Source organism: Cricetulus griseus, chromosome 4 (genome assembly GCF_003668045.3).
Source record: "Cricetulus griseus strain 17A/GY chromosome 4, alternate assembly CriGri-PICRH-1.0, whole genome shotgun sequence".
Classification (NCBI taxonomy): Eukaryota; Metazoa; Chordata; class Mammalia; order Rodentia; family Cricetidae; genus Cricetulus; species Cricetulus griseus.
The window spans coordinates 177,305,186-177,331,464 of NC_048597.1; the positions used below are offsets into that span (position 1 = coordinate 177,305,186).

Sequence of the window (26,279 nt, forward strand, 5' to 3'; positions counted from 1 at the left end):
ACACAGAGAAACCCTGTCTCAAAAAAACCCGCAAACAAAACAAACAAAAACAACAACAAAAAGACTGTCTTATTGTCCTTCTTTCCCATCTAAGGGTAAAATACCTTTTAAAGAGGTAAAAGTACTTAAAAAAATTTAAAATGTACAGAATTCCTAAAGTTATAGAACTTTCCTGCTAATCTCAATTCTATGGAACTCCTACACAAGACAGTGCCAGAAACTTATTTAGTGTCTCCACTTCCTTACATACAACAGTTACCTGTCGGTACCAGAGTATTGGATCCACCTCTGCCTGTCGGCCACATTCAGTGCCTGTCTTAGCCTCAGAGGCCTCCTTGCTTAGGTGGCTGGCCTCACCCAGCTTCCCTTTAAGGCCTTCAGGGGCCTGGCTGGGGAGCTTTGATGAGTCATCTAATTTGGGAATGATGACGGATTTGGCAGGATCAGCCCCTGGCTCCTTGGCCTTGCCTGGCCCTGATTTCACCAGGTCTGTCAGGCTGGGAGCCTTGGTGAGAGTTGGTGGGATTGATGGCTTTTGCTTCCACTCTTCCTTGAGGGATGCCTCCCGCTCTTTCAGGCCCATCTCTGTCTTCTTGTCCAGTCCCCGAGGCTGCTGCTCCAGGCTCTGTCGCTTCTGTTGTTCTTCATACTGCTGCCGATAAGCTGTGTTGGTGCTCAAGAGGTGGGTGTGGTAACTCTGGTCACTGTAGCCATATGGAGGCACATAGGCATACTGGTTGTAGTACAGGGACTGCATGTACATGTTGGGCCGTTGCTGGATGACAGAGGGCTGTTGACTGGAACTGCTCAGCTCAGGTTTCTTTTCCTCACAGACATCATTCTTCACTTTCCCTTCTATGCTCTCGGGCTCCTCATCCTTCTTTGTCTTGAGGGCCTGGCCCTCCATTCCTGCCTGGCTGCTTGAATTGAGAGCCCCTGGGCTGGACTGTGCATAACCTGGAGAGTAGTAACTTTCAAAGCCTTGATAATATGGTGATTCTTTGTTCTGTGGCTGAGGGGGGAAAAGTGTTTTCTTAGCTCCATCTTTAACCAGCTGTTCAGGGTCCTTGGACTTGACACTGTCCACCTTGCCCTCCCCATCCTCCCCAGCATCAGAGATGTCAGAGTAGGCAGGGCTATTGGTTTTGACTGAACTGGCTTCAGCACCGTTCTGGGTCACCACATGTAGAGGAGTTAGGGGTTGGGTGGGGGTAGTACTATCTAGGCGGCTGCTGCCTCCAATTGAAGGGCTGGGGGCATTGTCTGTAAAACTGTAAATCTTATCAGCTTCAGCCTTGATACTTGCTAACCGGCTTTGGTGGGAGTCTGAGGAGCCATTCAGAAGCCCCTCCATTTTTATTCCATCTCCTGACGATTCTCTGAACGGGCTTTTACCTTCTTCTGCTCGGCATGCCTTCCCAGGGGTCAGAGGACTTTCAAGTTCCTTTGATGATTCCTTCTTTTTTTTGTCTTTCTTTTTCTTGTCCTTGGCAGGAGTCAAGGCAGGGTTGACTGTGAAAGGTTCTCCCATAACAGTAGGCTTGGGCTGAATGGGCTTGAGTTGGGGGCTATTGGGCATTGCTTGGACCACTGTGGTGGTCAAGCCTGAGGAGGAGCCTGGGCTTGCTGCTGTAAAGGTGGCAGTCTGAAAAGTGTAGATCTGTTGTGGGGGTATGGCAGGGGCAATGGGCCGGGCTGATTTTAAGCTCTTGGATGGAATCTTTTCAGGTTTCAAACTGGAGGGCTTTTTACATTTTTCTTTTTCCATACACTTTCTTTCCAGAGAGTCGAAGGCATCATTGCTTGTTTCATCCATTACAGAGGGTCCGTCGTCAGAGCCATCATTGGATAAGGCCCCAAGGTCTGTGTCTCCCTCCCCACTCAATTTTTTCTTACAGAGGCCTTTTGTGCTGAATTTACTTGAAGGGGAAGGGCTATGAGGCTCAACAAGCCGAACTTTGGGGGTAGCTGAGCGGGCAGGGGACAAGGATCCTTTTTGTGAGACAGATGCACCGTTGCAGCTGCTAAGGTCTGCATGGAGGGTGGGCTCTTCTCCATACTCACTGTCTCCATCAGCTTCTGGTTTGCTGTCATCATCTGTGTGGGCATGAGCTTGATGGTACTTAAGTCCATTAATGTGCTTGTACTTTTTGTTGCAGTTAGGGTGGGGACAGTCAATCAGGACTGGGGAGGGACAATTTCTGTCCAAAATATTGGGTTCTACCTTGGTGCCAGGGAGGGGCCCGGTGGCTGAGCCCATGGAATTTGTGCGGACACGCTTGTTCCCTTTGGAGTCCTCTGAGCTAGAATTCAGCTCCATATCTGAAAGAGGTTTGTTTTTCCTCTTATTAGCAGAGGAAGGGCTGGCCTTAACATCCTCAGAGGTGCTGCTGGGAGGGGGGCGATGCTCTGAAGAGTTCTGGCTACCTCGACGGCCTTTGCTATTGGCTCCTGCTCTGGTTTTGCTGTTGTTGCTGGTCCCTTTGCTGTCAGAGGCTGTGGCTGTCTCATTGACAGGCGTGTTACTGTTGGGACGCATGCGTTTACCTCTTCCTCGACCGTTACGCATTTCCAAGTCACTAGTGGGGGAGTCACAGAACCTTGGCAAAGGACAAATAGGACAGGATATTAATAAGAGGAAAACACGTTTGTTTTTGTGAGGCAGGGCCTCCTAGCAAGAGCCACTATACTCAGCTTTGTTTATTTGAAGCCCAGGCTTCACTAAGTAGTCAAAGTTGGCCTCCAATTTACAGCAATTCTCCTGCCTAGCCTCCATTTTAATGACTATGGTTTCTTTTAGGAACACAAATGGGAACTATATTGAATAGTAACCTCTTATGTAATTTGCATACTAGTTCTAGATCATTCCACCATATTTTAGGCTCTCAAGCCCTAGCACACTGGGTACTAACATTAGGAATAAGGTATAAAGATACATTGAAATTTTAATGGTTTTTATTATATTTTTATTTTTGTGATGATGTCAAGAATAAATCCCTAAGCCTCATGCAATATCCCAGCCCCAAAATGTTACTCTTAATACACACATTTTGGAGACAAGGTATGTAGCTCTAGTTAGCCTCAAACTCCCTATGTAGCTGAAACTGACTTTGAACTCCTGATCTATATCCACCAAAGGCTAGGATTACAGGGACATAGCACTATGGCTGGCTTGAAATGTTCATTTAAAAATCAACTGTAACTTGAAAATAAGGCCAGGCACAGTGACTCAAACAAATACCTGCAATCCCAGTACCTAGAAGGCTAGGGTAAGATGATAACCTTGGGTTTGAGGCAGTCTGGCCTATTCAGTGGGTAAGACAACCTGGGCTACAGAATGAACCCTTGTCCTAGTGAGGGAGGAAGGGAAAAAAAAGTGGATATAACTGGTGTGGTGGCTCAAGCTAGTTATACCAGCAGTCAGGAGGCTTGAGTTTGAAGCCAACTGGGCCAACTCAAGTAAGATAAAAGACGTAACAATTCATTAATTATGTGGGGGATCAGACCAATCTAAACTAGATTATCTGTACATGCTCACCTTGGGGGTGCCCAATCATGCCTTGTGCAGTCAAGAAGTGTACCCACGTATGTCTTGTTCCTCCATGTCACATTTACCACCAACATCCCTGAAAAATAGAAGAGAGTATGGATGAGACAAATTTGCTGGCCACCGCAAAGAATATTTTCATTTGAGCAGTATTCTAACTTCTATGAAAGTTTAGTGGTGCTTTAGTACCAATGGGACAGATACGATTGGACCAGATTAGTTCAAAGATTTCACAGCCTGATCAAGACATTTCTTAGTTTTTTGAAGCAGAGTTTCATGGATCTTAGACTATCCTTGAATTTGCTATGTATAATTGAGGATGACCTTGAGCTTCTAAGACTCTCCCCACTACCTCTGAGTGTTAGGATTATAGGACAGCCCCTATACACCCAGATTTATGTAGTGCTTGGGACTGAACTCAGGGCTTTCTTCATGCTAGACAAGCATTCTACTAACTGAGCTACACTCTCAGCCCTCCCCAGGTTTTGTTAAGACAGTGTCTTGCTATATAGGCCAAGCTAATCTCAAACTCTATCTAGTCAAAGGATAGTTTTGAACTCATGATCCTTTTACCCCTACTTACTGAGTGCTGGGCTTATATGGATGTGCCACCATGTCTGACTTAATGCATTTATTTTACCTGAGTTCCCTGTATTCCCTAGCTGTCCTGAAACTTAGAGATCTGCCTCTTAGTGATAGGCTGCTCTGCATGACGGTGTACACCTTTAGTCCTGGCAGAGGCAGATCTCTAAGTTTCAAGACAGCTAGGGATACATAGGAGACCCTGTATCAAACCAAACCAATAACAACAACAGATCAGAGACAGGAGACATATTTATAAAGGTGGATGAGTACAGCTGGATGAGCACAGCTGCATAGAGAGAACAGACACAAGTAGATGGATGCTATTTCTATTCTTGAAACAGCTGGGTGGAACACATGTTTATAAATATGACTTCTTCCTCTGTTATACTCTGCAAACTTAGCAGTACGGGATGAGCTGAGCTGAGCTGAAGGGGTACAAGTCAAGAGCGCTGCCAATGCAGAGGGGAAGAGGAACACTTCCAACATGGAAAGACAAAATGGAGGGTTGTTGAAATGTCACAGGAAACACATTTTGCTGAAGTGTAACACTCTTCCTACGAGGTTCTGAGTTGAGACAGCTGGAGAATAAGAGGACAGGAAGGAAAGGCAAAAAATAACACTTTGCAGACCTACTTTTTCCAACAGGCACAAGCTTTGGAACAGTAAAAAAGCAAGAAAAAGCAAGGTCTCCATTTTTAAGGGTCCCTATTTTTCAGTGTTCACAAAGTAAGTGAAGTCTTGGCATATTTATAGACAGCAATTCTGTTATGAACTGTGCTTTATTAAAGTCTCTCTCTGCAGTCATCACCTTTACTGAATCAGACACATGAAAGGTGCCAAGGCACCCTCTCTCCACAGGGGGACTAGAACTAGACCTCTTTTTTCTTACGTATGTTTAAAGATTTTATGTATTCTGCTAGCATGTATGTGTACTACATACATAACCTGGTGCCCACAGAGGTCAGAGAGTGCACTGGATCATCTGGAAGTGGAGTTACAGACAGTTGTGAACCAGCATCTAGGCACTGGGAACCGAACCCAGGTCCTCAGCAAGAGTAGGAAAAGCTATTGATCACTAGACCATCTCTCTAGCTCCTATTCATTTATTTTTTGAGATGGTTTCACTCTGTAGCCCTAGATGGCTTGGAGCTCACTATATAGACAAGGCTGGCCATACAGAGATCTCATTGCCTCTGCCTCCCACATGCTGAGATTAGAGGTGTGTGCCTCCATGTGTGGCTTACTATTTTACTTTAGACATTTTCTATGTACATGTGTATGTGTGGGTGTGCATCTGTAATAGGAGGGGTGTGTGAGGTGTCCTTTTTTGTCACTTTACATGTTATTCCTTTGAGGAAGGGTCACTCTCTGAACTTGGAGCTGGTATTTTTTTTTTTTAACTAGTTATTTAAATTTATTTTATGTGCATTGGTGTGAAGGTGCTAGATCTCCTGGAACTGGAGTTACAGACAGTTGTGAGCTGCCATGTGGGTGCTGGGAATTGAACCCGGGCCCTCTGGAAGAACAGCCAGTGCTCTTAACCACTGAGCCATCTCTCCAGCCCCGGAGCTGGTATTTTTTTTTTTTTTAAGTAGTTTTTTTGGAGACAGCATTTCTTTATTTAGCCTTAGCTGTCCTGGAACTCAGAGATCCCCTGCCTCTGCCTCCCAAGTGCTGGCTCTACAGACATGCACCACCATCGCCCAGCCTGGAGCTGGTATTTTTTAAGGGATCTAGTTGTACAGTTTTCCTGTTACAAGAATTAATTCCTTTTTTTATTCTACCTCCACTACCACTTCTTCATCTCCTCCCCTACTTATGGGGGAATATGTGCTAGGCACCAAATTCAGATTTATTCATGTTGGGCAAGCACTCTGGAGCCACACCCTTAATTGGGCTGTTACAAGAAGTGTAGCTCCTTATGAGGAGCAACTGATGATTGTGGAAGCTAGAATCAGGGAATTTGGGGCATGGTGCAGTAGAAGTATGGGCTAACAAAAAGGAAACAGAACCCAGCTTCTGTGGTATTGGGTAAGAGCCAGCCACCCTGTCCTGTATACTCTGACACTGAAATCTCTCAATAACGTCTTCCATTCCATCTCTACCACAACCATTGGGGGTCAAGCCCTCATTAACTCACCTAAAGACTATTTCAACATCTTTGAAATCAATTGCCTTTACTAAGAACCCCAGGTTTCTGTTCTATCAATCCAGTTAGTAAGCTATTGTCAGATTCACCTACTTCAAACACTGCTTTCAAGCAATTAGCCAACGTAAGTGATTACTTATACTCCATCACTGTGCCAAGTACTACTTGGAGATTCAAAACAGAACAGAGATACATGATTACTGAACTGAAAGTCTCATTCAATTTTCAGGGTACAGAATGGATAAACATAAAATCATTGTCAAGACTGAACAACCAACCATAAAACCCAGTGGCTAGATGTGATGGCATGCATTAGTTCCAACTGCTTGAGAGGCTGAGGCAGAAGGACCACGTGAGCCTAGGAGTTCAAGGTCAGCCCATACGACATAAAGAGGCCTTTATCCACAATAAAAACTAAATTTAAAACAGTCTCTCAAACCATCAGACTCCCCACCCTCTCAAATATATGCAAAGGGTTTTGGGTCATAGCTAATAGCAGAGGTTTAGCATGCACAAGGCGCTGGGCATTCTTAATATCAAAACCCCAAACCATATTCTATGTATTGTGGTAGTCATGATCTGTGCATACCAGAAAAAGAGAAGCAGATTTAGAAAATCCCAAAGGATGAAGATTAGACAACACACAACAAGACAGCATGCTGTGGTGGGCTGGGGCTGTGTCAACACAAGAGGCTCTCAAGAGTTTTCTCAAGCACTGATTCTAAACTAAGTCTTGTCAGTTGCTACAGATTTGGGGCTATTACATTCAGATAAGTCATAGAAAATAAAAACTTGTTTTGTTTTGAGACAGGGTTTAACTATGTAGCTCTGGCTGGCCTGGAACTCACTTCAGACCAGGCAGGCCTTGAATTCAGAGATTCACCTGTCTCCCCAGTGCTGGGCTTAAAGGTATACACCACCCCGCTGGGTGATTCATTTGTTTTTATTTTATGTATAGGAGTGTTTTACCTACATGCATGTATATGTACTGTGTGTTTAATTGGTGATCATGGAGGCCAGAACATGATCCCAGGTTCTCTAGAACTGGAGTTGTGGAAAGTTTTAGTTACCCTGTGGGTGCTGGGAAAGGAACCCCTTTCTACAGCCTCAGACCTTTACTGTAGCTAGCCTTGAGCTTGGTATGTAGCCAGGCTGGCCTCAAAGTTCTGACCCTCCTGCTTTCATATCCCAAGTGCTGGGATTATAGGTTTGTACCATGGCGTGGTGTGTGTGTTTGTGTTTGTGTTTGTGTGTGTGTGTGTGTGTGTGTGTGTGTGTACTATAGCACACATAGAAGTCAGAAGTCAGTTCTCTTCTTCTACCATGTGGGTCCTGGGGACTGAACAATCTATATTGCTCTATTATATCTAGTTTGTAATATCTACAGCCATCATTTAATAATCAATAATTAATGAGATCCTATCCATAGTTTGTGGATAGATATGGTTTGAGAGCTAGTTCAGTGGGTAAGAGTGCTCGCTGTTCAAGTATGAAGACATTAGTATGGATTTCAACACACACATAAAAAGCCAAGCATGACTACAACACATGCCTGTGTAAATCCAGCACTATGAGGGAATGCTGCAGCTTGCTGGCTGCCAGCCTAACTCCAGGTTCAGTGAGAGACCTACTCAAGGTGTTAAGGTGAAGGGTGATACAGCAGATGCCTGAGCCTGTACATACCACACAAACACACCGGAGTCACTAATATACATACTCATGCATGTGTATGCACACACAAAAACATGGTCTCTCATGTGTCTTATAATACAACTGGGATAAACACACACACATAATGACATGCTTTATGCACAAATAAGGGCAGAGTGAAGTATACTTTATTATACCATGACATATCTAGTTAAAGAGGATATGGTATCAAATTTAAAAGAACTGTGATAGTGAAGCTGTAAAATGGCATTTGAAATGTTTTTAGACTTTCCTCTAGATGGTGCTGGAGCAACCATACTGTCATTTGTAAGAGGTAAGAGCTGGTGAGCTGGCTTGTGGTAAAAGTGCTTGCTGCTGAGTCCAGGACCAACTATGTAGAAGGAAAGAAATGGCTCTTGAAAGCTGTTCTCTGACCATGCACCCCTCTTCCCAACAAAGCAAGTAAATAAATGTACAATTTGGGGCTAATTTGTATAATTCATTAGCCTCTTGATGGCTCTGCTATCAATTTCATAGCCCTTTATTCCCAGTCTAGGAAAAATTCTGGGCATTATGAAGAAGTTAAAAATCACAGATAATGTAGACTGCATTACCTTAATATTAAGTTAAAGCAACATTCTATGTGTGGCTTTTAAAATATATTTTTAAAATTTACTTATTATCACTGTGTGTCTGGGCATACACATGCCATAGTATGTATGTGGAGGTCAGAGGACAACCTTGTACAGTCAGCTCTTTCCTTGCATCATGTAGGTTCTAGGGATCAAACTTAGCTCACCAGGTTTGTATGGCAAGTGCTGTACCAGCTGAGCCAACTCTTGGGACTATTTGTGTGTTTTTGTGGGTATGAAGGTAGGGTTGAATGAATTTTTCTCTGCTTTCACAGTATTTATAATACAGAGTGAAGGAACTGAGATAAGCAGATGACATCACCATAGCTAATGTTTACTTACCAGGTTGGAAGATGAAGCTGCCCATAGGGCAGCTGATGAATATTCTAATCTGCCCAAATTAAAAGGCTTTTTTGGTTTGTTTGTTTTTTTGGTTTCTAAAATAGGATTTCTCCATGTCCTGGAACTCGCTCTGTAGACCAGGCAGGTCTTGAACTCACAAAGATTCACCTCCCTCTGTCTCCGAGTATGTGACATCCCCCACCTAGCTGTAAAGAAGCTCTTTAAAGACTAAGATATGTTGTTTTTATTTTTGAGATAGGGTCTCATTATTTACCCCAGACAGGTCTCAAACTCATGATATTTCCTGCCTGGGATTTCCAAGTAGCTGCTATTACGGCATGTACCACAATTTGTCAAGACTAGTAATAAGTTAAAAAGAAAAAAGGACAAGCAAGGTCTATGTAGCTTTGGCTGTCTTGGAACTTGCTATGTAAATTAGGTTGGCCTCCAACTCATGGAGATCTGCCTGTCTCTGCCATCCAAGTGCTGGGGACCAAGGTGTGTGCCCCCCCCCCATGTCCAGAAAGACTAGGAATAATTTTTATTTTTATTTTTATTTTATTTTATTTTATTTTTTTGGTTTTTCGAGACAGGGTTTCTCTGTGGCTTTGGAGGCTGTCCTGGAACTAGCTCTTGTAGACCAGGCTGGTCTCGAACTCACAGAGATCCGCCTACCTCTGCCTCCCGAGTGCTGGGATTAAAGGTGTGCGCCACCAACGCCCGGCAGGAATAATTTTTAAAAGACAGGATTAGTGGCTGAGGAGATGGCTCAGAGGTCAATGGGTGCTCTTCCAGGGAACCCAAGTTCAATTCCCAGTAACCACATGGTGGCTTGCAACTATCTACAATGAGATCTGGTGCCCTCTTCTGGCCTGCAGGGATACATACAGACAGAATGCTGTATACATAATAAATAAGTAAATAAATCTCACAGACAGAACACTCTCTTTATATATATTAAATAAATCTAAACCTCTCCAGCCCCAATAAATAAATCTTAAAAAGGGACAAGATTAAATTGAGACTGTTGTTGTATATACTTTATTGTAACTACCGTTACTTCAGTTATGCTGATAATCTGAAGAAAGAAGGCCCAAGTTTCTAAGTAGTGGTCAGGACTGTGCCAGTCAGGGAGGCACTGTGGTGCACATTTGGTCCCAACCTACAGTACTGTAGGTAATATGGAGTAATGACAGAAAACTTTAAATTGATCATGGTCCATGTTATGAAAAAAAAAAAAAAAAAAAAAAGAGCCGTGAATGGCTATAACTTCAGCATTTAGAAGGCAGAGACAGAAGGGTCAAGAGGTACAGGTTACCCTGGGCTATATATAGCAAGTTCAAGGCCAACCTGGGTTATAAGGGACCCAGTCTCAAAAAACAAAACCAAACTCTAGTATGTAAGAGTTGACAGTAGTGGTGACAATGGTTCACAAGAATAAGGCTGCAAGAGTTCATATATGCCATGAATAGAAACAAAGCAGCTTCTACTTCCTTGCCATAAGGAGAACAATTAACCTAAAGCTATGGAGTGGGGTCTAGAAGACACCTGTGACAAACCTCTCCTGGCCCTTTCACATCAACAGGCACTTATTGCAGTTACCTAGTTTCCATGTGAAAAACCAGTTCAAGACTTGCAGTGATTTGCTCAGCTGCCTTGTGCCCAAAGACACCATTGCAGAAAAGGTTAAAGACAAACTGACTTCTATAATTTAGTCTCCTTCGGTTCTCAATTATATGGTATCTGCTAATTATTTGTATTAGTAATAGTATTTAAGAAAACATTGGTTGTATTATTTGAACATCCTTATTTAAAGATACAAAATTTCACCTACATGAATATAACACATACAAAGGAAATATAAAACTTTGCCCCATATTTTTTTTTCCCCCCAAGACAGGGCTTCTCTGTGGCTTTGGAGGCTGTCCTGGAACTCACTCTGTAGACCAGGCTGGTCTCGAACTCACAGAGATCCACCTGCCTCTGCCTCCTGAGTGCTGGGACTAAAGGTGTGCACCACCACCGCCCGGCCACCCCACAAATCTTAAAGGGAACTTAAAGCTGTTTGCTATTACTTGGTAACAATGACAGGTACAATCTGTGTCATTCTACTCATTTTATGGTGCTTTACATGGCTGAACATGCCTGTAATCCTAACAATCAGAAGCCTGATGAAAAAAGATCTTAAGTTCCAGGCTAGGCTGGGGCTATCTAGTGACACTGTTTCAGAATATCACCAACTACCGCCATCAACAATAACAAAGTAAACAGGGTCTAGCAAGATGGCTCAGCAGGAAAAGGTAAGCCTGGTGGCGTAAGTTTGGAATCTGAAACCCACATGGTAGGAGAGATTTGATTACTAAAAGTTGTCCTCTGACTGCTGTCTGTGTCCATGTGTGCACATGTGACTATGGTCTTCCTGCCTCTCCTCCAGTGTGCTGGTTTACAGGAGTATGCCACAACACCTGACTTCATTTTTTTTTTTTTTAAATTTGGGAACCACACATAATAATAGCATATGCCTTTAATCCCAGCACTCAGGAGTCAAAGGCAAGTGGATCTCTGTGAGTTCAAAGCCAGCCTGGTCTACAAAATAAGTTCCAGACAGGATGGTACATCTCTGGTAACTATTAATTATGCCTAAGCATCATCTCTATGTTACCTCACATTTAATTTTAATAACCTCCAAAGTAGTACTATTAATCCCACTTCATGGATGGGGGAAGCTCAGAGCACTTCATCCCACAATCATATAGTTTGTTTGTTTGTTTGTTTATTTATTTATTTATTTTGGGTTTTTTGAGACAGGTTTTCTCTGTGTAGCTTTGGAGCCTATCCTGGCACTCGCTCTGGAGACCAGGCTGGCCTCAAACTCACAGAGATCCGCCTGTCTCTGCCTCCCGAGTGCTGGGATTAAAGGCGTGTGCCACCAACGCCGAGCTCTTACTTTTTAAAAATGTGTTTTTTTATTATATATATAATGTTCTGCCTGCATGTATGACTACATGCCAAAAGAGGGCACCAGATCTCATTATAGATGGTTGTGAGCCATCATGTGGTTGCTGGGAATGGAACTCAGGACCTCTGGAAGAGCAACCAGTGCTCTTAACCTCTGAGCCATCTCTCTAGTCCCTGTCATATAGTTTATAAATAAGATGCATAAGCAGTCAGGTTTAGTGGATTGCTTATAATCTAAACACTTGGGACTTATCAGTAAAAGATTAGGAATTCTAGATCAGTCTTGCCTACATAGCAAGTCATTGAGGCCAGCCTGGTCTATATAAGACCCTGTCTCAAACAAAACAGAAAGTACAATTTAAATGCAGCCCAGTCAGTCAGACCAAATCCAAGTCAGTATAGCTCCAAACTACTGTAGCTATATTTTTGTTTTGTTTTTCATAACTGGATTTTGAAACCAGACAGTTCCTGGCTGTCCTGGAACTCACTCTGTAGGCCATGCTGACCTTGAACTCACAGAGATCCTCCTGCCTCAGCTTCCCAAGTGCTAGGATTAAAGGTGTGAGCCAGCACCACGGATACAGCTGTATTTTTAACTGTGCTGCCTCACAAGGTAAAAACATACTTTCTTTGGCACTCAGGAGTTCACTATTTGCCTGGTGTAACACTACACATTCTATGGGCTTCAGTTGAAAATACAGTTGTGGACTAACTTGAATGACACCAACAACTGAGTTTATTTTTGGCAAAGAAGCAGGATATTGACTTTGTCTGCTCTCTATCAGAAACAAAACAAAGCAAAAACCTCACCAGCAATAAGGCTACATACAGATAGCAAAGGCAAGGCTACACAACAGAAGACACAGAAATAAAAAAGGAATATCCACACCAGGTGTCGGTGGCGCACGCTTTTAATCCCAGCACTCGGGAGGCAGAGGCAGGCGGATCTCTGTGAGTTCGAGGCCAGCCTGGTCTCCAGAGCGAGTGCCAGGATAGGCTCCAAAACTCAAAGCTACACAGAGAAACCCTGTCTCAAAAAACCAAAAAAAAAAAAAAAAAAAAAAAAAGGAATATCCACTAAGTGAAAGGCAACAAAGGACAAGGAGAGGAAAAAAGTAGGGAACAAACTCTGAACTATAAAGCACATTGTGTTTTTCCTTTGGGGTGGAGTGCCTATTGATGACATAAGAAACAAAACGCAGGGCAAGGGATGGCGCTCAGTGAGGAGGATGGAGGATGTATGTGTCCTTGGGTTATTCGGCACAGGAGGTGAAGGTCAGCAGCAGTTCAAGTTCGGCCTCAATTATACACCAAGTTCAAGACCAACCTGGGATACATGAGACCCCCCCCTTTAAGATTTTATTCATTTATTATGTATACAACATTCTGCTTCCATGTATATCTGCACACCAAAAGAGGGCACCAGATCTCATAACAGATGGTTGTGAGCCACCATGTGGTTGCTGGGATTTGAACCCAGGACCTTTGTAAGAACAGGCAGTGCTCTTAAGTGCTGAGCCATCTCTCCAGCCCCGAGACCCTGTCTCTTAACAAAAAAAAAAAAAAAAAAAAAAAAAAAAAATCAAATTTTGAAGTGTTAGAAAACTGCAGAAGTTATATTTAAAAATTTAAATATAAAGAAAATAATGTAATAATTAGGGGCTGGAGAGATAGCTTAGTGGTTAAGAGCTCTGGCTACTCTTTCAGAGGTCCTGAGTTCAATTCCCAGCAACCACATAGTTGCTCATAATCATCCATAATAAGATCTAGTCCTCTCTTCGGGCCTGCAGGCAGACATGCAGACAGAACACTGTATACATAATAAATAAATAAGTCTTTAAAGAAAAAATGTAGTAACTAAACCAATCATGATAAATCCTTAATACAGGATGCTATGCATTACTTAACATGTTATCAGAAGCTATTTAATCTTACGAGAAAATGTTCATGGTATATTCCTTTAAACAAACAAAGATCTCAAAATGTAGAGGAAAGGATCCCAATCTGCTTAAAAGAAAAATGTATGTGTATGAAAACAGTAATCATCTCTTGGTGACTCTATTTATTTAGTTATTTCGAGACCAGTCTCACTTTAGAGCACAGGTTGGCTTTGAACTTATGGCAGTCTTTCTGCCTCAGCCTTCTAAAGGATAGGAGAGCCACTACACCTGTTTTGTTTTTGTTTTTGTTTTTCTGGCTTCTTAAAAATACCACCCTCCCCCACCCCCCCCACCCGGCAGCAAAGCAAAATCTACACAAAACTTTTCACTTAAAAATATAAAAGGTGCTCTAGAAAGCTCTATTTGCTTAGCTTAGCCAGAGAAATAGGAAACACTAAGCCCAATATCAGTGCTAGGCTAACCATGAGCATTAATACTTGTTGCTGACATTTTCACAAGTGTCAAACCGTCGTTTAGTACACTGTCTTTCTCTTGAGGTTATAAAAGCCACCAGGTTTGCTTTCCTAGTAAGATATACTCTCCCTTCTTATACTTCTTATAACAGAGATCCTTTTGTCCACAACACAATGATCAAAATCCTACTCGTGGTTCTTGTGTAGTTCCAATTCCATAAATTTTTTCTTTTTACTTTTATATGTGTATGGATGTTTTGCCTACAAGTCTGTCTTTGCACCAGCCCTAGCCAAGCAGTCACCCAGGGCCCTCCTGCTAGACAGGAAAACAGAAAAGCTGTGGACAGTGACTCCATCTCAACCCCAGGCAAATATTTCCTCTAAGCAGTTGCACTTTTCTTACTCTAGGGATTTTCGGAGAAAGATTCCAGCAGATAAGATGGCCTCTAGCCATCACTAGAATATGTTTACCCCTCAGCAAAAGAAACTGAGGCACATGAAGTTTAAGGATCTGTGTTGCACTGCTGCAACATTTCCCAGTGTGAGAACTTATTGATAAAAGGAAGAATGCTCTCAGATCTACAGCCTTCTTCCAGAGGTTCCCCATCCATCCCAGAGACAGAGTGTTGTGCTTTGACCTTCCCCCATAACAGCTCTTCTCCTGCTTCTAAAGTTCTTCAGCCTAAAATGGTCTAGAAACACTTTCAGATTTCTTTTCTTTTTTTTCCTTTTTTTTAAGATTTATTTATTCGTTATGTATATACAGCGTTTTGCCTTCATGTATGCCTGCATGTCAGAAGAGGGCACCAGATCTCATTACAGGTGATTGTGAGCCACCATGTGTTTGCTGGTAATTGAACTCAGGACCTTTGGAAGAGCAGGCAGTGCTCTTAAGTGCTGAGCCATCTCTCCAGCCCCCACTTTCAGATTTCTAACCTCCACAATGGAGAGCATACATCATTGCTGCTCTGGTTTAGCCAGTTCTTACTGGTTTGTTTCAAGAGTACTAGGAAACTAATACAGCCTCAAAGGCAGATCAAGTATCAATAAAATAGTCACATTTTATCTTAACTAGGCCTCACTAAATTGTTGTTGCTAGATAGAAGTCTAGGTCAATGTGTGTGGAGAATAGTAGTGATGGCAGCAAACCATCGGTGTGGAGGGCATCTGCACAGAAACATACCCACTATCTTCACCTGCTGATTCAGAATACTGGGGGTAATGGGAAGAGCTTGGTTTGTAATACATGCTCTTCTCCAATCATGCTGCCCAAAAGGCTATCAGTGACTTGCTCTGATCCTCAGCCCAACTCTCTCAGTAATTAACACTATCTTTAAGTAGAAGGATAAAACTTTGAATTGCCTGCAAACTAATCTGTGAATTCAATGTAAGCCCAATAAAATCACAGCAGGTTGTTTTTCATTAAAAAAAAAAGTCACAAGCTGATTCTAACATTTATGTGGAAATGCATAGTGCTGAGAACAGCCAAGGAGACTTACGGAAGTACACAACCTAGCTAGACAGAGGACTTGCAGGTGTCAAGACTTTATAAAGGTGTAGTTAAGCCAGGTAGTATTCATGGAAGAGTGAATAACACAATGAATGCAAAGAAGAGGACCCAGAAACAACTCCCCAGTATTTCCCCATTAAAGGCAAATGTGACTCCTCTGTACAGTGGTGTTTTCCATGAGATGCTGAACCAATTATAAACCCATGAGATTGAAAACAACAACCTTGGCTCTCAAGTAAAACCCTAAATTAAAAAAGCCAATTACAAAAAACAAACAAACAAACAAACAAAATCAAGGATCTCAGAAGAAACTTAGGAGAATATTATCTAGGGATAGGCAAAACTGTTATATACAGGACATAAAGAACATTAATAAGAAAAGGAAAAATAAAGACAAACCAGATTTCATAAAAATGAAGTTTATATGCATGAAAAGATTGACATTAAGAAAAGGCAAGACACAGAACTGGAGAGATGGTTCAGTGGTTAAGAGAACTGACTGTTCTTCCAGAGGTCCTGAGTTCAATTCCCAGCAACGACATGGTGGCTCACAACCACCTTGAATGAGATCTGGTGCCCCCTGCTGGCATGCAGGCAGAAGACAGTATACATAATAAATAAATAAAATCTTAAAAAAAAAGAAAGGCAAGACACAGACGTCTTTTTTGAATTTTTATGAGTCTGACAGCAGACTCACAGCTAGTATACACAAACTATACATGAGTATTAAAACACACCCTAACACCAAAACAAAAGACTTAAGAGAAACTTCATACAAGGTTTACAAAGGTAAATAAAAACAAGATGCTAGATTTTAGTAATCAGGGAAATGCAAATTAACAACTCAATGAGAAGCTACTGTACACCAACTAGAAGGACTCAAATTACAAGACTTAAAGGAAACGGACAAAGCCAAGTGTTGATTAGGATGCAGAACAACACCATTCTAGTATGTTAAAAGCACTCAAGAGGCAGAGGCAGGCAGATCTCTGAATTCCAGGCCAGCCTGGTCTACAGAGTGAGCTCCAGGACATACAGAAAAACTGTCTTAAAAAACCAAAGTAAACTGAATGACTATTTTAAGAAACCAGCGATATACATTATAGTTAGTTATATATGTATACCTTCTGACCCAGGGAATTCCATTCCTATGTATATATAGCTAGGAATACAAACATATATTCCCTAAAAGACATATACAAGAATTTTCATAGCAACATTTTTAAATAACAGAACCAAACTAAAAATAACTGCTCATCAACAACAGAATGAGTTTATTCACATAGTAGAACACTGAAATAATGAGAAGAAAAAAGTTAATTATAGGTTGGGTATGGTGGATCACACCTTTAAACCCAGAACTCAATAGGCAGAAGCAGGTAGATCTCTGTGAATTCCAGGCCAGCCAGGGCTACATAGTGAGACACTGTCTTAAAAGTTAACTACACAGAACATAGCTGAGTCTCACTGGTCTAATGACAAGCTGTTCAACATCAAAAAGTACATACTACAATGATTTCATCTGTGTAAACTTCAAGAAGGGCAACACTAACCTATGACTTTGGTAGTCAAGCTGATGGGAGGGAACCTAAGTACTGGAAAGGAAACATGAGGTTTTCTGAAGATACTGTCTTCATCTAGGTTCTGATATTATAGAGTGTGTTCATTTTACAAGTTCAATGATCTGTATGCATATGGTTCATGTACATAGTTACATTGCTGTTCAATGAGACTACTGATAAAAACCCCAAAATCTGGGTTCATGACTCCTATGTATCAGTGAGGAGTATAACAAAGCAGGCAGTGGTAGATCTGTGCGATATGAGTCAGTTCTGTTCTTTAGGCAATTGGCCCAACCTGCAGGCCAGTAGCAGAGCAGTCTAGCATCTGATGCAATAGCACACGGAAAGAGGGGGGGGGCTCATTTTTTTAATCCATTCTTTATTTATGCTACTAGTTGATTCAAAAGATTTTAAAATGTAATCCTAAAGACAGAAAACAGGGAAATCTGGTAAAAGATAAAATGCATTATTTCAAGTATTTTAAAGTTAAATGATCTGTGAATTCCTGAGAGGTGGTATCTGGGCAAGCTATTCTCTCAGTTTCTTTAGGGTCAAACATGTTTGACTATGAGCTCAATGGAAGTAGAAAATTATCCCACAGTCTTTTGGACTTTTTAAAGTTATCCTTAAAAAAATAGAGAAAAAACTTGGGGGGACAGGGATGGGAGGGAACAGAGTGGCGTGGGGTCTACTCAATGTCTTAACCATTAGCCCCTTTGTCCTGCAGCTTGTTGCTATGGAGAAGGTCATGAAGGCAACAACTGAAAGAAATAAAGGATCTGGCAGGAGTAAGCACTGGGGCAGTGAATTAAACAAAAATTCCTTAAGCAATTAGCAAGACCTGAAAATGACACACTTTCCATGCTTTGGTAATCCTGCCCCTATGAAAGTACATAGGTCTGGTTCCTCACTGTAATTTAACTCAGGAACAGAGAGGCCTGAGTGACCCTAACAAAGCCTAAGCCTTGGCAGACATATCATAAGGCCATTTAGCAATGCTGTCTCATGCCAGGAGGAATAAGCTACCTACCCACCCTATCCTGAGGAAATTATCTCCAGCTGCCTAAATTATAAAATTGATGCCCTGTGCTTTCTTTGTTCTGTAAAGCCTAAGGGAAAAGGGATAATGAGGTATCAGAAGGGGTTGGAGAACTGCCTCTTGTTTTAGGGGGAAAAGGAAAGGGAGAGGAGATGAGAGGGAAGGGCAGGATGAAAGAGGCAGAGAGGAGGGGAAGGTAGAGAAGTGTGAATCTCTCTCGTCTCTGTCTCTCTCTCATCTTATTAAGAAGCATGAGCAGACTCAGTAACAAGTAGCAGCAGTCTGGGAGCAAAGCTCTGCCTGAACTGGTTTAAAGCTACTGCCCTGGGAGAGAAAGCTAGTTGCCAAGTTTGTTGATAGCTCTGCCCATCATTGCTATAAGCAGTTTTATGAGTGGTGCAGGGCCAAGACCTGTTTTTTAGCAGTGTAAGCACTAAGGCCAAAGGATTCAACATTTATATTTCATTACAAAAATCTGACAAGGACTATCCCCCTTTCTGTCCCACACAAATGATTGATCACAGAAGCATAAATATTAAGAGCTACAAGGAATACAATATAGCCCAACCTTCTCTCTTTACAAAGGAGGAAAGCAGAGCACAGACTAGTAATATGAACTTATCAACAAGGCAAGAAAACACCAAGGTTCTGACTTTCAAGTTAAGTCAGGACTAGGCTATAAGAGGTCATGTCAGAACTGTATTTGTGGCCTAGGTGTCACTTACTTGAACACTTAAACATCAGGGACTAAATGACTTGTAAAGAACTATATTAGTACAAAAGAGGACTGTTTTCTACATTATCTGAGGCGAATCTCATTTTCAAAATAACTTTACCTATTCAGAAGCCTACAGCCTGGTCGCTGTGTACTCTGCTGGTGTGTGCTGGTATGTGTTGGGGGGGGGTGTTGTATGTGTGTGGGTGAGACAGGCAGGATAGAGTGTACTAAAGAAACATGTCTCTCACCCGTGAAGAACAGTAGACTATTTTGCAATTTGCAAAATGAAACTCAAAAGAGCCTATGACTCAAATTTTTCCTTAGGGCTTCAGGATTTAAATATATGATAGTGGACAGAGAACACAATATAGAAACACATCATGTCCTCAAGCACCCCGTGGAAGGAAGTTGCTAGATGGGAAGAATGTGTTGGCTGTCAATTTTTTTTTTTTTTTTTTTTGGTGGGGGAGGGATGGGAAAAAGTAGGTATTGATTTCCCTAATGTTTCCTTTGTGTGGCTGCTGTTGCCATGTAGTGGTCTGTTGCTATGAAGATTTGTGGTGTCAGACAATGGCTGCTAGGCTTTTATGAATCCAGCCAGTATGTAATATAGGCTAAGCAATGGAGAATGACTGGCCACTACAAACCATCTCTCTCCAGGTGAGTGCTGTCTGAAGCAAGACTGAAGGGGAAAGGCCATTAATTGTAGTATGTAAGAAAAACCAGTACTACAAACCAAGTACTACATGACAAATATTGAAAATTCAGTATTTAACAGTTTGTACACAAACTCTTCTACACTGGAATCACAAAGGGTAACTACACTTTTCTTGAGAGTCATGGAGGGCTCTTTCTCCTTTGAGAAGGATAGACCTATAAACAGATGAGCATGAAGAACCACTGGGCAGGTTCTTAGTGAAGTTACACAAGCAAGCCAAACTTCATGATAAGGCAAAACCACTCCTGACACAGAAAAGGCCAGCCCACAGACCAAAGAGCAAGGCTCACCCAGAGTCTGAAAGAGGCTTGCCAAACAGAAGCCATAGTACAGAAGTCACCTACTTAGTAGTCCTCACTATTTTCTCACAAAATCACTGTTCTTCCTTTAAATTTTTTTTTTTAAAAAACTTATTTATCCTTATGTGTGTGTGTGTGTGGGGGGGAGGTAAGGTGCATGCTATGGAATGCATGTGAAGGTCAGAGGACAATGTTCAGGACTTGGTTCTCTCCTTTCACTGTGGGTTCCTGGAAGAGAACTTAGGTTGTCAGGCTTGTGTTGAACCATCTTGCCACCCTAACTGATGTCCTTTCTTTTTAGAGTACAAGTTAAACACATATACATTCACAGATGTAAACACACACACACACACTCCAAATGGCCACTGAAATTAAATTTTATTTATTTATTTATTATTGTTTGAGACAAAGTCTTGCTAATTTAGCAGCTTAAGCTAGCCCTGTATTTGCAACTGTTCATTCCTTAGCCTTCCCAGTGCTGGACCACAGCATATGCACCATCCATTTCTAGATTTCATTAATTTTTAAAAATAATTAAATTTTATTTTATGTACATTGGTGTGAGGGTATCAGATCCCCTGGAACTGGAACTACAGACGGTTACGGGCTGCCATGTAGGTGGTGGGAACTGAACCTGGGTCCTCTGGAAGAACAGCCAGTGCTCTTAACTGCTGAGCCATCTCACAGCCACATCATTAATTATTTTTAAAAAACAGTCTTATTTATTATGCCTCCCAGGCTGGTCTCAAATACTTTCTACCTCAACCTTCTGAGTGCTGAGGTCACAGGTGTGCCAGTATACCTGGCTACATGAAAATTTGAAAATTCAGTTCCTTGGCACATTTCAGGTTCTCACATGTGAATACCATTTTGGACAGAGTATCTCAATAACAACAACAACAACAACAACAACAACAACAACAACAACAAACTCTAATAGAGAGTAAAATCAGTCTAAATTCCTCTTTTTTTTTGTAAATTAGAAATACAGAAATATAAACTAATTTACCCAAGACCAAAGAGCTATCTAAAGGTAGCACATGTTCTAGAACACAATTTCCTATAACTCTGGTTCAGAAATATTTGTACTGTACTACTACTACACAAGTGGAAAATTGAACATATATCAGTAAGGGAGAATTCCATTGTGGAAGTCAGATTAGGATTACCGTGTGGATTTTCATACCCATTGGCATGGATACGTGCCCCGGCTTTAGAAACATGGCCGTAGGGCATTATAATCTATTATTATAATCTATTATTATTATTTTTTAAACAGATATCCTGGTAAATTCCAAAGATGTTATCAGAGTAATTTCTACATGAGGGGGGAAGATTAACCTAGACACATGATTATTGAAGCAGTTATTTTTCTAACAGCAAAATTTTTAAATAAAAACTTTCAAAGGGACACAGCATACAAAGCATCCACAAGCAGAAGTGTTTTGAGAGGCAGCCTGGGTGATAGTAGAGCCAGAAAGGGGGCTACTACGCAACGTGCCTTATTTTCATATCTGCTGCTGAGGTTTCTTCATACTAGTGTTTCTGAGAACACAATATCTTTGAAGATATCTGAAGGTTTTGCCATGACAAATAAATTCAAAGAATCATTGCTAACTAAGATGGTCAAAATGGAAGGTGGAGAGATGGCTCAAGTGTTAAGAGCGCTTGTTGCTCTTCGGAGAACCCAGGTTCAGGACTCAGTACCACATGGAGCTTATATTCCCCACAACAGGGGATTCAAAACCCTCTTGGGACCTCCACAGGCACCACGCATGTATCACACACACACACAAACAAACACATACAAAGCAAAACACTTATTTTCACAGAAAAGCAGCAGACCAGCTCTAGAATCACCAAATTGGTTCTTCAGATAGAAGTGAACAGTGGACGGACTCTTGGAATACCAATCTGGGTAAGGAATACCAATCTGGGTAAATATAATAAATTATACTTGAGTTCTTCATGGCATAGCTAACATCTAGAAGGTAAAAAATTCAAAAAAATGTGATATGGATTAACATTAAGGAGCTGACAACCTTTTCCAAGAAAAGCCTGTTGTAGTTGGAAGGTGAAATTATGGTCCCTAACTGGTGGTGCTATTTTGGAAGGTTATGGAACTTTCAGGAGATGGAGTCTGGCTAGAGGAAGGGTGAACCTTGGCATTTCACATCTTGATCCTGCTTCCTGTCTGCTGTCTGCCAATCATGGCTTCCAGGCCATAACCCACTATATCCCTTTTTAAAAATGAACCCTCCTCCAATCACTGTCTTCCCTCTTAGGTTGCTTCTTATTATTTGGTCACAGCTATGAAACAAGTAGTACAAAGTCAGGAGTCACAACAATAGTGGTAGAAGCATTAAAAGTCTCTAAATCATCACTCTAATGCTCCTTTCACCACACTACCAATTCTTGTGTAAGGCACATATTGATTGCAATATGACTTTCAACACCCCTGACTTAGGATTGCTGTCCAAAAAAGGAAAACCCATTGCACCTTCTGGAATTCTTACATGGTGGCAGCCTTGCTGTCTTGAAGATGCCTCAGATGCAAAGAAATCATTCTAGATAGCTAGCTAGGCATGCTGACACATGCCCAGTCCCAACATCTGGGAGGCAGAGATGGGAGGATTATGAGCTCTAGGCAGAGCCATACACAGTGATGTGTGCACATGATCCCTGTACTTAAGAAATATAACCAAGGGTGCTGGAGAGATGGCTCAGAGGTTAAGAGCACTGGCTGTTCTTCCAGAGGTCCTATATGGTGGCTCACAACCATATATAATGAAATCTGGTGCCCTCTTATGCCATGCAGGCAGAACACTGTATATATAATAAATAAATCTTAAAAAAAAAAAAAAGATGCACTGGGCATTGGTGGCGCATGCCTTAATCCCAGCACTTGGGAGGAAGGGGCAGAGGCAGAGGCAGGCAGATTTCTATGAGTTCGAGGACAGCCTGGACTACAGAGTGAGTTCCAGGACAGCCTCCAAAGCTACAGAGAAACCCTGTTGGGTGAGTTGTTGCTGGGTGAGTGAAAGGGTTTGTTTCACTCTTGAAAAGATTTTCTTAGGTTTGTATTAAATTTTTAAAAAAAAATTTATGTGTATATCTGTACATTAGTATGCCACATGAATGCAGGTATCTGTGGAGGCCAGAATAGGGCACCAGATCCCCAGAGCTAGAGTTACAGGTAGCTGTAAGTCACCCTAACTGGGTGTTGTGAACCAAAATTGGGTCCTCTGAAACAGCAGCCAGTGTTCTTAACTGCTAAGCCATTTCTCCAGCCGCCCCCATATATTTTTTAAATATTTATTCATTTATTTTTTATTTTTCCTCTATTTATTTTATGTGTATGAATGCTCTATTTGTATGCATGCCTGCAGAACAGAAGAGGGAATCAGTCAGAAGATGACATCAGATCCCATTACCGATGGCTGTGAGTCATCATATGGGTGCTTCGAATTGAACTCAGGACCTCTGGAAAAGCAGCCAGTGCTATTAACTGCTGAGCAATCTCTCCAGCTCAGGTTTAAATTTTGTCCTTATAGAAAATTCACCACCATGAAGGAAAGTAAAACACATAAATAGGAAATGATGTATGGATCCCTCCTGAAGATTACTTAGTGGCCAGTTCCAGGGGACCCCATGCCCTCTCTGGCCTCCATGGGCAGTGTGTACATGTGGTAATACAGACACACATGCAGGCAAAATATCCATATGCCTAAAATAAAATTAAATTTAAAAATAAATAAAAATTAAAAAGATGCCGCTGTCCAAATACATTTGTCATTCTAACACAATGTGTCTGCTCAGATTATTTGGCCACAGGCATCTTTTTATATTTTATTGTATCAAAGTTTATGTGTATGGATATTTTGCCTGCAGTATGTATATGGACATTTTACGTGTGTGGATTTTTTTGTTTGGTTGTTTTTTTTTGGAGACAGGGTTTCCCTGTCTAGCTTTGGAGCCTGTCCTGGAAACTTGCTCTTGCAGACCAGGCTAGTTTCGAACTCACAGAGATCCATCTGCCTCTACCTCCCAAGTGATGGGATTAAAGTCATGCACCACCACTGCCCGGCAGTATATGGATATTTTGTCTGCACTGTGTGTGTGTGCCTGGAGCCCAAGGAAGCCAAAGTAGGACATGGGATTCCCTGGGACTGGAGCTACAGAAGGTTGTAAGCTGCCATGTGGATACTGTGACTCAAACTTAGGTCCTCGAGAAGAGCAACCAGTACTCTTAGTTCCTGAGCCATTTTCTCAGTCTTACATGTTAAAAATTAGACAGCTAATTTGTTATTTCCAAAATGCATACTGTAAATACACATCCAGAGTATATCTTTCTTTTGCATTAGTTTCTATATCCTTTTTACCTGAGATACATTAGCACATAGTGAATGGAGAACTTTCAATAATTCTGAATGACAACAAAAGTACTATAAGAACAGACTGCTGTGAGAATGACCAGCATGAAATGCAGACTAAGTAGTCAGTTCTGTAATATCAGTGATAATCAGCTGTGTTCATATGGGTCTCTAAATGCAGAGTGAGGACTCTTTCAAACTTTGGGTACTGGTGCAGAGACAATGGGACTCCAACACCTACTGATGCTTTGATGAGGACTTTATTAAAGAATCCATTGCGGGCTGGAGAGATGGCTCAGAGATTAGGAGCACTGGCTGCTCTTCCTCGGTCCTGAGTTCAATTCCCAGCAACCACATGGTGGCTCACAACCATCTGGAATGGGATCTCATGTCCTCTTCTGACATGCAATGTACATACAGATATCACATACATAAAATAAATAAAACATTAAAAATATTAAAAAAAAAAAAAAGAATCCATTGCACTTAAAGTGGCACTAAATGTAACTAAGGATCTGAAGTAACTGGTTAAGTGTCTTTGCACTCCCAATCCTTTTTGTTTAGGTTTGAGAAATTCCAAAACAGCAGAGTTTCTGTTCTCCAGGGCAAAAGAAGCATACAAGAAGTCTTCATGGCAGCCTTGGGCAGCAGTGGCTTATAGCAAGCCAGCTGCTTAGTGAAAGCCCCAAACAAGACTACATGAACATTTCCCTACTGACTGGGCCTATAAAGACTGCTCATACCAAGGGAAAGGAGCATCAAGTGTGTAGGTGGTGGGCAGTGAGGCAACCAGTGGGAGGAAGGAGTTGGCTGTACCTTAAAGTATTAAAAAAAAGGGAAGAACTTGAAATTCACTATGCCAACATTTAAGAGTGTCAGATGTGGCAATGCACTTCTGCAATCCCAGTTATTGAAAACTGGAGGCAGGAAGATCAAGAATTTAAAGTCATCATTAGCTACATATCAGGTTTAAGGCCAGCATGGGCCACATGAGACCATGCTTTAAAAAATCAAGATCAAAAAATTTGGTGGATGCTTTTAGTCCCAGCAGAAGCAGAGGTAGGTGCACTGCTATGTGTTCAAGGCCAACCTGGTCCAGGGAGTTGTAGGCCAGCCAGGGGTAGCCTGTCTTAAGGGAGAGGGAAAAAAAAAAGCTGGGGAGATGGTTCAGTGGTTACGAGTAATGGCTGATCTTTGAAGGGTCCAGTTACAAATCCCAGCAACTACTTGGCTGTTCCAAACTGTTTATAATTCCAGTACCAGGAGATCCAACACCCTCACAAAATGCAAGCAAAACACCAACACACATTTTAAAAAGACAATAAAACACTAGGTGGTGGTGACACATGTGTTTAATCCTAGCGCTCAAGAGGCAGAGGCAGGCGGATCTCTGAGGCCAGCCTGGTCTACAGAGTGAGTTCCAGGACAGGCTCCAAAGCCACACAAAGAAACCCTGTCTCGAAAAACAAACAAACAAAGACAACAAAATAAAACAAGCAACTGTTCTCCATTCCCTCGATTTCCTCAGCTGCCCTTTTATTACCATTTTCTCTTAAAGTCCAACTAAAATTTCTACTGGTAATGTATATCCCCATAAAACATAAGGGAAGGTATAGAGAATACACAGTTTAAATGACACAGCAAACATTTTTTAAATGACTGCTTACCAGCTATAAAAGGGAAATAGTCTAAAAAGCTGACACTCTGAGCTAAGGGTGTATGCAAGGCTAGAGAATTTGTCTACTTGTAATCATCAGAACTACAACAAACAAATCATCTCTAGGAATGGTTAAGTGTGTTAAAATGTATACTATTACCCTTTGTATGGGTAATGCCAAGAGGAT

The 26,279-nt window shown here is 41.6% G+C and overlaps 1 protein-coding gene across 3 annotated transcripts in view; it reads right to left on the minus strand.

The window, feature by feature from the left end:
- Znf609 (zinc finger protein 609) overlaps positions 1–26,279 on the minus strand; it is a 146,126-nt gene that overhangs the window by 11,053 nt on the left and 108,794 nt on the right. For all 3 annotated transcript variants that reach the window (XM_027411318.2, XM_027411317.2, XM_027411316.2), the window contains exons 4-5: positions 3,539–3,626; positions 260–2,600 (exon numbers count right to left, since the gene is read on the minus strand). In XM_027411318.2, coding sequence (XP_027267119.1) covers positions 260–2,600; positions 3,539–3,626 — 2,429 coding nt within the window. The remainder of the gene's footprint in view (positions 1–259; positions 2,601–3,538; positions 3,627–26,279) is intronic.